General features: G+C 50.1%; 1 protein-coding gene across 2 annotated transcripts in view; it reads right to left on the reverse strand.

The window, feature by feature from the left end:
• Nucleotides 1-2237: 2237 nt before the first annotated feature.
• NSDHL (NAD(P) dependent steroid dehydrogenase-like) overlaps nt 2238-12616 on the reverse strand; it is a 29062-nt gene continuing 18683 nt past the window's right edge. For both annotated transcript variants that reach the window (XM_069463068.1, XM_069463067.1), the window contains exons 4-8: nt 12300-12446; nt 8515-8643; nt 6065-6207; nt 4352-4454; nt 2238-3266 (exon numbers count right to left, since the gene is read on the reverse strand). In XM_069463068.1, coding sequence (XP_069319169.1) covers nt 2934-3266; nt 4352-4454; nt 6065-6207; nt 8515-8643; nt 12300-12446 — 855 coding nt within the window. In that variant the 3' untranslated portion in view covers nt 2238-2933. The remainder of the gene's footprint in view (nt 3267-4351; nt 4455-6064; nt 6208-8514; nt 8644-12299; nt 12447-12616) is intronic.

The following is a 12616-nucleotide window of genomic DNA, read 5'->3' on the forward strand; positions in this document are numbered from 1 at the left end:
GCAAGGCCATCAGTTGTCATGAAAGGAATGGGTGGGGGTGGCCCTCAGGCATTGGGCCTGTGAGCAGGGCAAGTTCAGTCTTGCAGTGGCCGAGGTGATGTTTTAGCTGGACTCAGTGACCTGCAGGAAGGCTACTTCGGTGGTTTGGAACCATTCTCATGGCATGTGAACACACAGGGCCAGCCCACTCACAGGGTCTTGGTTCAGTAGGTCTGGGGTGGGGCCTGATAGTTTCTATCTAACAAGCTCTCGGGGGTACTGAGCCTGTGGTTTCCTGGTGGTTGGACCTTCTCCAAATGGGTGGAGGATCAAGATAGGTGTGGGTCAGGAATTCAGAGAAACACAAGGAGTGGCAGGGAAGACAGGCGCTGGTGGCTCAGGGTCTGTGTGCAGGGCTCCCCCAGCCTCTTCCTGTTTAACACTGCCTCGTCTCAGACTGCTTCCCTGACTGTTCTGCTCTGATTTCCACCTGGGTCCAGTTTGCTTGCAGCCCCACGCCCCTTCCATAATAACCTGTACATTCCTTTTTGGAGCTTGGAACAGTTTGAATTACGTTTTGGTCTGGCCCCACGAGAATGTCCGCTCCAAGCAGGCAGGGGCTGTGTCCGTTTCATTCACCACCGACGCTCAGGGCAGGGCCCGACAAAGACGTGTGGACTGAACAAGTGAACAGAAGAGAGTGGAGCTCCCCTGGGAAGTAGAAGATAGGACTGGATTGGAGAATCTAGAGTTCGACGAGGGACATCTTTGGCCCAGACAGTGGCCAGCCTGTGTGAGCACGGCCTGCTGGCCTCCCTGATCCGGGCCGGCACCATCCTCCCATCAGCCCTGGGAGCACCTCTGCAGCCTCCGCCCAGCTAAGCTGATCTTCCCACCTGTGCCTGGCCGCCTCCTTCCCTCTCAATGCCTCTTGCACATCAGGCGCGGAGCTCTCCCTTTCAGGGGCTTCCATTTAAGGCTGCATGTCTCACCTACAGCTCCGTGACTGCTTGGGCCTGTGCTGCCTCCTATGCGGTCTCCCAGGCTCCAGGAGGGTGGTCAGATGGTTTTGATTCTTGGTCTCCAATGTCTAGGAGATAGAAGTACATCCCCCTCAGCCTGGCATTTTCCGCCTGAGCAGCCTCCCGGCCCAAACCAGGCTGGTCACTTCTGTGCCCCACTGAATCTAAGACACAGCATTACTTTATGGGCCGCTAACTAAACTATGACGAGCCGTCGCCTATGAGACTCTGACTTCTTTAGCCTGAAATGCCAGCCAGGGGTCTGTACCCACTGTTCATCCATCCTTCAAGGTCCAACTCGATGCATCACCTCCCCCAAGCAGTCTCCTTCCTCTGAACTCACACCGCTCAGTCTTAGTGTGTGCACCATTTCCTGCCTGCTATTACAGGGGCTTGGGGACGTGCCCTAACTGCATTATTCTGTGTTTCTTAGGGGCAAAGACCGTGTTTTATTTATGTTTATACCCCCTGCCCCATCAGCCCGGCGTCTTTCCTCCATCAGAGGTGATCTTCCCAAGATACAAACTGCCCAGCGTGGCAACACCTCCACTGTATTCCAGTCTCCCCTGCTGCCTCCCCATCCTTGCACAAAAGTAGAGAAGAAAGCAGAACTCTTTAAGATTATAGATATGTCATTAGTCTGAGAAGAAATCAGGTTCTGCAAGCAGAATATCACCAGAAAATAGAAAAAAAAAAAAAAACAAAAAAAACCCCAGAATTAGTAGTATGTGTGCTACGCCCTTTGGGACCTGGCCTGAAGGATTCTGTGAGTGTGAGCTGCAGGCAAGTGGCCCTTTCTGCATCATCTCATGGAGTTTCCATCCAAACTCTTTTGGCTGACTGTCACCCAGCTTTTGTCTTATGTCTACGCCACTGGGCCGGATCACCCCCTTGCCACTAAAAACGACAACAGAACTCTGTTGATAAAGAGAGAAATGTTTTATGAAAACACAATGCAGGCAGGTGCACCAATGGTTCCTGAAAGAGAACTTGGAAGCCTAAGGAGTTGAAAAACCAGCAGTCTTTTTTTTTTTAATCCCAGGCACTGGGGGGGATTACAGTCATTGAAGCTTTAAGTTTTTGCTCTAAACTCAGTGTCGATATGAAATGTACATTTGAAATCCCGCCCGTGTTTACAATGTCTGCTTCCTTCTAGAGTATTTTTTTTTTTTTTTTTGAGACAGAGTATCACTTTGTTGTCCGGGCTAGAGTGAGTGCCCTGGCGTCAGCCTAGCTCACAGCAACCTCAAACTCCTGGGCTTAAGCGATCCTCCTGCCTCAGCCTCCCGAGTAGCTGGGACTACAGGCATGCGCCACCATGCCCGGCTATTTTTTTCTATATATATTTTAGTTGGCCAGATAATTTCTTTCTATTTTTTTAGTAGAGACGGGGTCTCACTCTTGCTCAGGCTGGTCTCGAACTCCTGACCTTGAGCGATCCACCCACCTTGGCCTCCCAGAGTGCTAGGATTACAGGCGTGAGCCACCGCGCCCGGCCCCTTCTAGGGTATTTTTAAGACTTAGTTGCTTGAACAGGTACGGTGGCTTCGCTCTAGTATCGGTTTGCATGGAGATGGTTCTTCATCCCCGTTATCAAATGGCTTGTTTCTTCCTACCGCTTCCTCAAGGTCACTGGAATGAAATGGGTGACTGCAAAGGTGGTCTTTGTGATGAGGAACACAGAAAAGAGGGGACTGGGGGAGAGAACAAAAAGTCAAAAAAAAAAAAAAATGAAGCTGCCTGCTTTAAGAAACCCAAATGCAATCCTGTCAATGAGGAAATGCCGTGGCAGGGTGTGCTCCCATCTAACTAGGAGGAGCTTTCTGAGCATAAGCTCAGAAGAAACGCACTTGAAGGATGTTAGTTCATTGGTCCACAGGGGCACAGTTATTGGCTGGCGAACATGGTGAGGGCGCCCAGTCTCCAGGTGCCTCACTTGACCTTCCGGAGGTGGTGAAAGCTCTGCACGGTCCTCTCCACGGCGTCATCCATGGTGACCAGGGGCCGGTAGCCCATGGCCTTTTTGGCTCTCTCGCAGCTGTAGTAGTGGAATGTCCCAGCTAGCGCAACCCGCATCGGGGTGAAGGTGGGCTGGATCCGGATGACCGGACTAAGCACCACCACCAGCAGGGACAGCAGGAAGGCCAGGCAGTAGGCCAGCCAGTAGGGGATGTGGTACTTGGGGGCCTCGTAGTTGAGGCCCGTCAGGATGCGGGACAGGAATGTCCAGAAAGGGATGGGTTCGTCATTGGTGATGTGAAATGCCTGGTGAGAGAACAAGAGAGAACAAGAAGTTAGAAACGCAAGCTGTAGGCTCAGCCCAGAGATCCAGAATGAATGCTTTGGGAAGCTAGCAGCCATCCCTGCCTGCCTGCTCCAGCTCTTCTGCAAGGCAGCTCAAAAGTGAGGTGTACGTGAAGCCTGTGCAGACCGCACCCTCATGTGCCTCACTTCTGCAGCGTGTCACGTGGTCTGCCCCCCACTCTGCAATTGGGCAGTGTCAGCGCGTAGAGAGGGAAGGTGATGAGAGTTTTATCTATGGGCCGGGATTTGAAGTGAGGCTTAGACTGCACTCAGGAAGGTACATTTGTTAATTTAATAATTGTTAGTCACGGTAAAACTCACCTTCTTATCTCGGGGTGTAACGAATGGGTCATATAACATTTCTCGGATGTGCTGTGTTTGTTCTAAATCAGAGGCCAAAAGCCCCCACTCTCAACCACTGTGACAGTTATGAGTAGGGAAATGGCAGAGGCCCAGGGGAATAAAAGAGGACCCAGCAGCGAGGGGGGTCCAAAGCAAGGGATGAGAAATGAAGAGGATGGGGCCTTTGGAGGGGGAGGAAAGGGTGACGGGGACCCACATGTCCACCCTGCTGCAGAGACGGCCACCATCCCAGCCCTGTTCTGCCCACCAGCAGCCAAACGCCAACAGATTCCAATACATCACTCCTCTGGAGGGTGAGAGGCGACAGGGGAAATGGAGACCTGAGGAACAAGTGGGAACGAGGGTGAGCCACGGGATCCTGCCCCAAGTAGCCACAGCGACACGTGGGCGGCCAGGTCATGGTCGAGGGAAAGTTGTGTCCTGAACCTGTTCAATCCCAGCTCATTGGCTCCCAGATGCTGGCTGCCCCGAGTGCTGTGACACTACAGAGATACCATACTTCCCATTAGAGGGGCTCCACCTCAGCACAACACGGTCCTAAAGTGGAGCCTCCATGATGCAGGATCATAGGGGCAATTTGCCCGCGAATCCATAGCAGGGAAGAGAAACCTGAAGGGAGGCACCCATGCAGAGGCAGGGCGTGGCGGGCCATCTGCCCCAAGCTGGGGAAACGGGCGCCTTACCTTCCCGCCCAGGGCTGTGTCTCGGGAGAGGTGCTCTGCAGCCAGGATATGTCCATGGACCACGTTCTCCACGAAGGTGAAGTCCACCAAGTTCTCCCCGTTTCTGCAGGTGCACAAGGAACAACTCAATTCATGCTGGGGGCGCTCAGCTGTAAGCCCAGCGGAGACCCTGCACGTGGGCCCGGGCCACTCCCATGTCTCAGCATTTGAGACACTAACTGCAGAATGGCTGCCACCTGCCTTGGCAACGCCAGCCGCCGGCACACATGGACGCCTGTACTGGTTAAAGATGTGCACTGGGCCAGGACTTCTGGGGCCCCCAGGGGTAGTGGAATATCTAAGGGCCAACCAGTGAATCTGAAAGCTTGGTGTCGCGCCCAGTCCATCCTAGCGTGGCCAACACTGGTGCTGTTTGCTCTGGCTCTGACGTGGGCAGCAGCTCTTCAACCCCTTCCCACGATACACTGGGCCAATGCCTTTCTCTGCCTCACATTTTCCAACCAGTCGCTTCGCAGTCTCTCAAAGTGGCAATGAGGCTGAGTACGGAATGGGAAGGTCAGGCGCAGGGCAAAGACAGGGAAAGAAAGGGAGGAGAAGGAAGAAGGAAATGAAGGAAGAGAAGGCGTATTTGGGGTATTTGGGAGACGGCTGCATTCTGTGGTCACCTGCAGAGGCTCCTCTCCCTGCGCTTTCCTCAAGGAGGAACGTAAAGCCCCCACCTGTCTTCCTAGATGCAAGAGCTGAGCCCTTTACCCCAGGCCAATCACTTTCCCTCTGAGCTTCGGTTTCCTCATTTCCAAACAGGGACATAAATATTCTCCCAGCCTATCTGAGAGGGCGTACTGGGTTGGATAGTGTCCTACCAAAACTCAGGTTCCCCTGGAACCTGTGAATGTGACCTCATTTGGAAATAGGTCTCTGCTGATGGACTTAATAAAGCTGAGGTCATACTGGAGTAAGGCGGGCTCTAAATCCCACGACTGATGTCCTTATAAGACGGGAATTTGGACACAGAAATCAAGGCGCGCCAAGGATCGCCAGCAAACTGTGGAAGCCACAGCAGGCCTGGAACAGCTTCTCCCTCAGCATCTCCAGAAGGAGCTAACCCTGCCAACGTCTTCACTTTGGACCTCTGGCGTCCAGAAGTGTGGGAGAATCAATTTCTATTGCTTTCAGCACTATGTGTGTGCTAATTTGTTATGGCGGCTGCAGGAAATGTATACAGACCACAGTGAAGAAGGTCACTGCTATGGTCTGAATGTTTGTGTCCCTAGACATGCACATGCTAAAAGCTAATCTCCAATGCAACGGCATTGAGATGTGGGGCCCCTGGGAGGTGATTAGGTCATGGAGGCTCTTCCCTCATGAATGGGATTAGTGCTCTGATAAAGAGGCCCACGGGAGCCTGTTTGCCCTTCCACTGTGTGAGGACACGTACCAGGTGCCACCAATGAGGAATGGGCCCTCACCCGACGCCCAATCTGCTAAAGCCTTGATCTTGGACTTCCTAGATGTTTTGCTCCAGAACTGTGAGCAAAACATTTCTGTGGTTTATAAATGACCCAGTCTCAGGTATTTTGTTATAGCAGCACAAATGGGCTGAGACAGTCCCATCACAAAAGAGCTACAAAGCTGCGTGGCTACTTGCAAGGTGCTCTGTGATGGTGCAGGGATCGGGGAGGGCTGGGGAAGAGCCACTGTGGGCTGACTTACCCGATCATAAACTTCATCTTGCCATTCCTGGCTGCCTCGATGAGGATGGGGACCAACTGGGGGTCCCTTGGGCCAAAAATGCCATGAGGGCGGATGGCTGTGGTGAAGAAATTCTTCTCAGGGTCATTGGCGCCCAGCACCACCTAGAGGAGAGAAGGAGCAGTTCGCTGCAAACCTGTCGGCCTGAGCCAGGACAGTTCCTCACTGGGTGAGCAGCACCTGCGGTGGGGGACAGACGACAGTGGTATACTTCTGGGCTACCTCTCTATCCCACCCACCCCCCACCCACATCTGAAAACGCAGGAGGGACAGCCGGGTGCAGACCAGTACGATCCAACAGAAAGGCCTGGGTGTGGGTCCAACGGCTAAAAGGTGCAAACCCAGCCAGAAGACGAGCCTCGGCAGCGGTCTGCGGCAAAGATCAGAGGGCTCCGGTTACCGAGTTAGTCGTGAGCCTCCCGTGAGCTGCTGCCACCAAAGGGGTCCTGACTTGAGCTGTGCGTGTGGCTGCATGTCCCCACCAGGCCTGGGCTGCTCCAGGAAAGGACTCTGACCAAGTCCAGTGGGCCAGAAGGAGGTCTGAGAAGGGAAGGGGCTGAAGACCAGGCCCCTGGAGAGGCAGGGCAGCGGCTGGGCAGCGCCGGAGGCGAGCTGGCACGTGCAAAGGGCCGGAGCAGGCGCTCCAGCAGCCGCAGCTCTTATTCCCGTTACCATTGTCACAAAGGCACGAAAGATGTCCTCTGCGTGGCTTGCTGCACAAACTAAAACTCAAGAGCCTGAAAACAGATTTGCCTCAAAGTAACAAAACAAAGGATTTGGGTATCATCAGTAAAAATGTGGATCATAAAGGCGCCGACTCTGAGACAGGGACGCCATGTCGGTTGCTTCAGCAAGGTGAGTCTAGTCACTGCCATATCATGTCTTCGAGGCTTTCTACTCTAAGGTGGCAAAATGCTTGTACATGTTACGGTCCCAGCAATTGTAAGTTAATCGATGACTGAGTCTGTAATAATCAGAGCTGCCTAACAATGGAGAAGCGGCTCTGTCAACACATTCCCAGAGCTGCCCCTCCTCTGGTCCCCACGCTGATAGAGGAAATGACTAAATAAGCCTTCAAATGACCGATACCAAGGCTCGTCTCTATGACTAAAGGGAAGAGAGTTGAACTTACATTTCCTTTATTATCAGGAAAGTGGTTTTAAAGCCAGCAGTGGGTGCTGACCTTGGCCGAAGGGAGGCTGCAGGTGACTGACTAGCAGGGTCATTTGCAAGCTTCGCTTATTTCCAGTTGAGCACCCAAACGTCGGTGAAAGCAAGACACTGGTGGTTGGAGCCAAGGCTGTCATCTGGAGCTCCTGAGCCTACATGGGCTCAGCCCCGGTGCAGTCCTGGGCACCTTGGGTGAGAGCGCACAGGGTCTCCATGGTAACTGAACATCTTGCAGGGCCCAGTGGAGACTTTAGTGCTCCTTGGACCAAGTCTGAGCATAGCCTGGAGATAGACAGGACTCTGGCTCGCCAAAGGCCAGGCCTCTGCCCCCTGGTCTGGGGCGGCCCTCGTGCCTCCCTATGGACCGGTTCTGCTGGGACTTTCTGAGCTGAAGTTATAGCAAACAGTCAAGAGGCAGCCGGTTCTCAGGCAGCACAGGGGGGCACGTGCCAGTCGGGTGCTCAGCTCCAGTTCAATAAGTACTGGCTTTGAAAGAAAACCTCAGTGAGTACAATATGCTGTAAACAGCTGGGAGAGGTAAACTCAGCTACCCAGCTAAGGCAAGTTGTCTGGGGCTCAGGAGACCCCTGGCCTGCAGGTTAGGATGGCCTCAGGGCAGCGTCCTCCACCAGGAGCTAGCAGCTGTCAGCCGCAGCCCTGCAGCCTGAAGGCTCAGAGGCTATCGCTCAACTCACCAGGTGTCCCCTGATGTAGCTGGTTTGCCAAGTGGAAAAGAACTTTTCCTTAAAATAAAGCAAGATCCTTCCATTGTTTGGTTTTTTAAAAAAAGAAGCAGGCAAGAGTGCCATGAGGAAGGTGCACACAGCCCGAGTCCTGCCTGCACACTTGTGGTCGGCGCTCAATTCCCACAGCAGGCGAGGAAGCTCGTGTGGCAAAAAGCGCGGGCTCTAGAGAGAGACTGCCTGGGGCAGCCACCTGCTAGGTGCACGGCCTCAGGAAGGTTCTGAATCTCTCTGTGCACAAGTCCTCATCTGAAATCTGGTGGCGGTGGGATTGTCGTGACGTTTAAACATGGAAAATCCCCTTGGAGAATATTCAGAAGTATCTGGCCACATGAAGCTATTCTGATATTACTGTTAAAATTTAATTTTACCCACAATGTTTACTTCCTAATTACACACTTAGGTCTCAGAATGCTAACTTCATAAGCTCACAAAGGTTTTCCTTAAGAATCTAAACCCGTCAGACGTCCCCACACTGAAACAGCTCTAAGTACATACTCTCTCCTGTAAGATCTTAGTCTCTGTGTAGTAGTCAATGGGTTTTACGGCATAGGGGAGGTCTTCGGTTCCATTCTTGATGTCGACGCCCTCAAAGACGACACTGGCACTACTGGTTAAAATGAGTTTCTGGCAGAGGAAGATCAAAAAAATACCAGTCAGGCATTATTGCTGTTCAAACAGTCTGATGAGCCTGTGTGAAAGAGAATCACGTGGCAGCTCTTTGCTACCCATGCATTCGAGGCCCTCCCTGCACAAATTATCTGCTGCAATGCCTCTGCCTTTCATGCCTTCTTAAAGTAATCCAAAGATCACCATCTTTTGCAGCTGTGTGGATTCCAGACACGTTATGGTCTTACATTCTAAAACAGCAGATCTCACATTTTTTTCTATCCTATCACATGTGCGGGACAGAACAGACCCCCGTTATGCATGGTATCTCACCGCAAGAATGATTTTCCATGGGGGCAAGGTGGCCCACAAACTTCTAGAGGGAGGTCAGTTTGAAAAAGATCACCGGTTGTTCTGATACTGACTGTGTGAACACATGCATGCGTACTCGCATGCACGCACCTGCTTAAGAAATGCTATTCTTGGCCGGGCGCGGTGGCTCACGCCTGTAATCCTAGCACTCTGGGAGGCCGAGGCGGGTGGATCTCTCAAGGTCAGGAGTTTGAGACCAGCCTGAGCAAGAGCGAGACCCCGTCTCTACTAAAAAATAGAAAGAAATTATATGGACAACTAAAATATATATATACAAAAAATTAGCCGGGCATGGTGGCGCATGCCTGTAGTCCCAGCTACTCGGGAGGCTGAGGCAGTAGGATCGCTTAAGCCCAGGAGTTTGAGGTTGCTGTGAGCTAGACTGATGCCACGGCACTCACTCTAGCCCGGGCAACAGAGTGAGACTCTGTCTCAAAAAAAAAAAAAAAAAAAAAAAAAAAAAAAAAAAAAAAAAAAAAAAAGAAATGCTATTCTTAAAGGAAGATGCTCTCTTCTGAGGGTCCCCAGCACCCAGCCTTCTGCTTAAGGGCAGCTCATCTAACACTGGACACTACTGGCTTGAATCACGTCTCTACCACTTTTATTCAACATTGTACTAGAAGTCCTAGCCAGAGCGGTAAGATAAGACAACCAAAAATTTATAATGATTTCAAAAGAAACCAAAGTGCCCTCACTTGCAGATGATAGAAATGTCTACACAGAAAATATGAGAGCAGCAAAGGTGTTGAATTAAAAATCAATATACAAAAATTAACTGTATTCTTATACATTAGCAACAATTTACAATATAATATAAAAGTTATTAAATAACAAAAAAATGAGGTAAATAGGAATAAATTTAACAAGAGATGTATACAACCTTTATGAAGTGAAGTATAAAGCTCTATCGAAAGACACTAAAGAGAGAGATAAATGGAAAGAGCCCATATTTATGGAACGGAAGGCTCAATATTGGGAAGATGTCAATTCTTTCCAAAAGTGCCTACAAGTTCAATGCAATTACAATAACAGTCTTAACAGCCGTTATGAAAGAACCCAACAGGCTGATTCTAAAACCTGTGTGGAAGAACTTGGCTCAGAATAGCCAAGTGGATTTTGAAAAAGTTGCTCGGTGGGTGACTTGTCCTATGGGATACTGAGACCTATCCTAAGGCTATATTAATGAGGGCAGAGCTTCCCGGCACGGACACAAAGAGGCTAATGGACCAGAGGAGAGAGCCTGGGGACAGGCCTATGGAGGATATGAACACCCAAGACATGCTGTGGGTGGCGTTGGACAGTGGGGAAAGGATGGGTGAGGCAATAAATGGTGCTGAACTGGTTATCTATATGGAAAATAATTAGATCTCTACTTCACACCATATGTAACCATAAATTCCTGGTGGATTAAAGATTTAAATGTGGAAAGTAGCACTGTAAACTTTTGAGGAAAAAAATACTTTAGAGAATCTTTTGATCTCACTGTTGGAACACGTTCCTTAGATATAACACAGAGATCATTTCCTACACCCGTACCCACTAAGCCAATCTGCCCTTTCAGGGAATGAACCAGAGCCACACATACCAAGCTCAAAAACATAACGTTGGGGGAAAAAATGCAAGTTACAGGAGGATACATTCAATAAGATACCATTTTTATAGGGTTTATAACATGCGGCTGCACGTGGAGCAAATAGAAATGATAAAACCAAATTCAGAATATTGTTGCCCACGGCCAAAGGAGGGTAATGGCATCGAGGATGGGCACACGGGGCCTTCGCCTCCACTGGTAACATCACTTCTTCAACGCTGCGATGAGTGTCAGGGTGCTGTATTATTCCTGAATCTTTTTTGTATGCCATTCAGATCTTCCATTTAACAAAGAACAACAGTGTACTTCCCAGAGCTCCAGCTACACCAGCATGGTGGAGTCCAGACAGTGTGGGATTTCGCATCAGCAAATCTACTTCAAGTCCCACCTCTTCCATTTACTAGCAAAGAGATCTCACTAGCCAATGAGGAGCAGATTAGGTGATAATTGCAGCAGCAGCAAAGTGTCCTGTCAACTGCCAAGTGTAGGGTCACTATTATTATAAGTGATCCTTTCCAGGACATGGAGCCCAGAAGACCTCCTGCCCCTCCCATCCCTACTGGGGCAGCTGATGCCGGGGACTGGCCAACAGGACTCCCCTCCCCCGGCTCACTTCAGGCTTTTCTGTGGCATGTGTCACTGTGAGGGTCAGGGTGCTGGGCTGCGAGGGAGCTGTTTCACACAGTGGCTGGCATCCTATAAAGAACTAGAATTTCTAACAATGCAGCAAGCTAAGGCATGGTAGAAATTTGCATCCCCTCGGGCCTGAGTTATAACATGCTTCTACTGGCTAAAAGTAAACAGTTTGATTTTTCTTTTAAGACATAAGCAAGGTCTGGAAAACAGCGTGGTAGTTCCTCAAAAGGTTGCATACAGCATTACTGTATGATCCAGCAATCCCACTTCTGGGTATATCCCCAAAAGAACTGGAAGCAGGAACTGGAACAGGTATCTGTACACCATGTTCACAGCAGCATGGTTCACAACAGCCAAAAGGTAAAAATGACAGCAATGTCCCCTGATATGTGCATGGATAAGCAAAACATGGTCCATCCATACAACGGAAAGGACAGGAAGGAAATTCCGACACACACTGTGACATTGATAAACCCTGAAACATTATGCCCAGTGAAATAAGCCAGACACAAAAGGACAAATACTGTAGGATTCCACTTATATGTGGGGCCTCCAATCGTCAAATTCATAGAGGCAGAAAGTAGAATGTGGTTGCCAGGGGCTGGGGAGAAGGGGCACTGGGGAGTTGTTTAATGGGTACAGAGGTTCTGTTAGGGAAGAAGAAAAAGTCCTGGAGGTGGAGGGTGGTGATGGTTGCAGGACACTGTGAATGTACTTAATGCCACTGAACTGTACGCTTAAAAATGGTTAGGATGGTAAATTTTATGTGATGTATATTTTATCACAATAAAAAACTAAAAGCAAATGTCTAAATTCTGTAGCTCTTTAACCAAAGACTAACAGCCTTAGGGTCCTTAGATGGTCTATTTGTATGCATTATAATTCAAACTGGCCTTGGCGAGCAGACCTTCACGATACCCAGCGACTTCTAGAGCTTCATTTCCAAGATCTTCACAACGCTTTAAGAAGTAATCCTGGCTAGGCCCAGGAAGACTACAAGAAGAACCACGGCCTTCTGGCCCTGAGAAAGGGCCATCAGTGTTCCTGACAGCACTTACCCCAGCTTTCCCCTTACCTGAACCCCAGCCTCTTTGCAAGTTTCAATGACATTCTTGGTGCCAATGTAATTCACTCTATAAAAGAGTTCCTTGTTGTTACTGGCTGGTGGGGGTGATGCACAGTGGAAAACTGTGCTTACGCCTTTCAGAGCTGGGTACAGGTCCTGGAAAAGCAAACAAAGACAAAATAGTCACTCCTGCTCGGGCGGGTCGACGACCGTCTCACATTCTCACTGTCCAGCCTGGGGCTTGCGGGTTTCCTGTCCTTTTATAATTCTACAATCAACATGCAAACACATTCTTATAAAAGATTCAACAATATAGAAGTCTATGG

This window comes from Eulemur rufifrons, chromosome 30 (assembly GCF_041146395.1).
Source record: "Eulemur rufifrons isolate Redbay chromosome 30, OSU_ERuf_1, whole genome shotgun sequence".
Classification (NCBI taxonomy): Eukaryota; Metazoa; Chordata; class Mammalia; order Primates; family Lemuridae; genus Eulemur; species Eulemur rufifrons.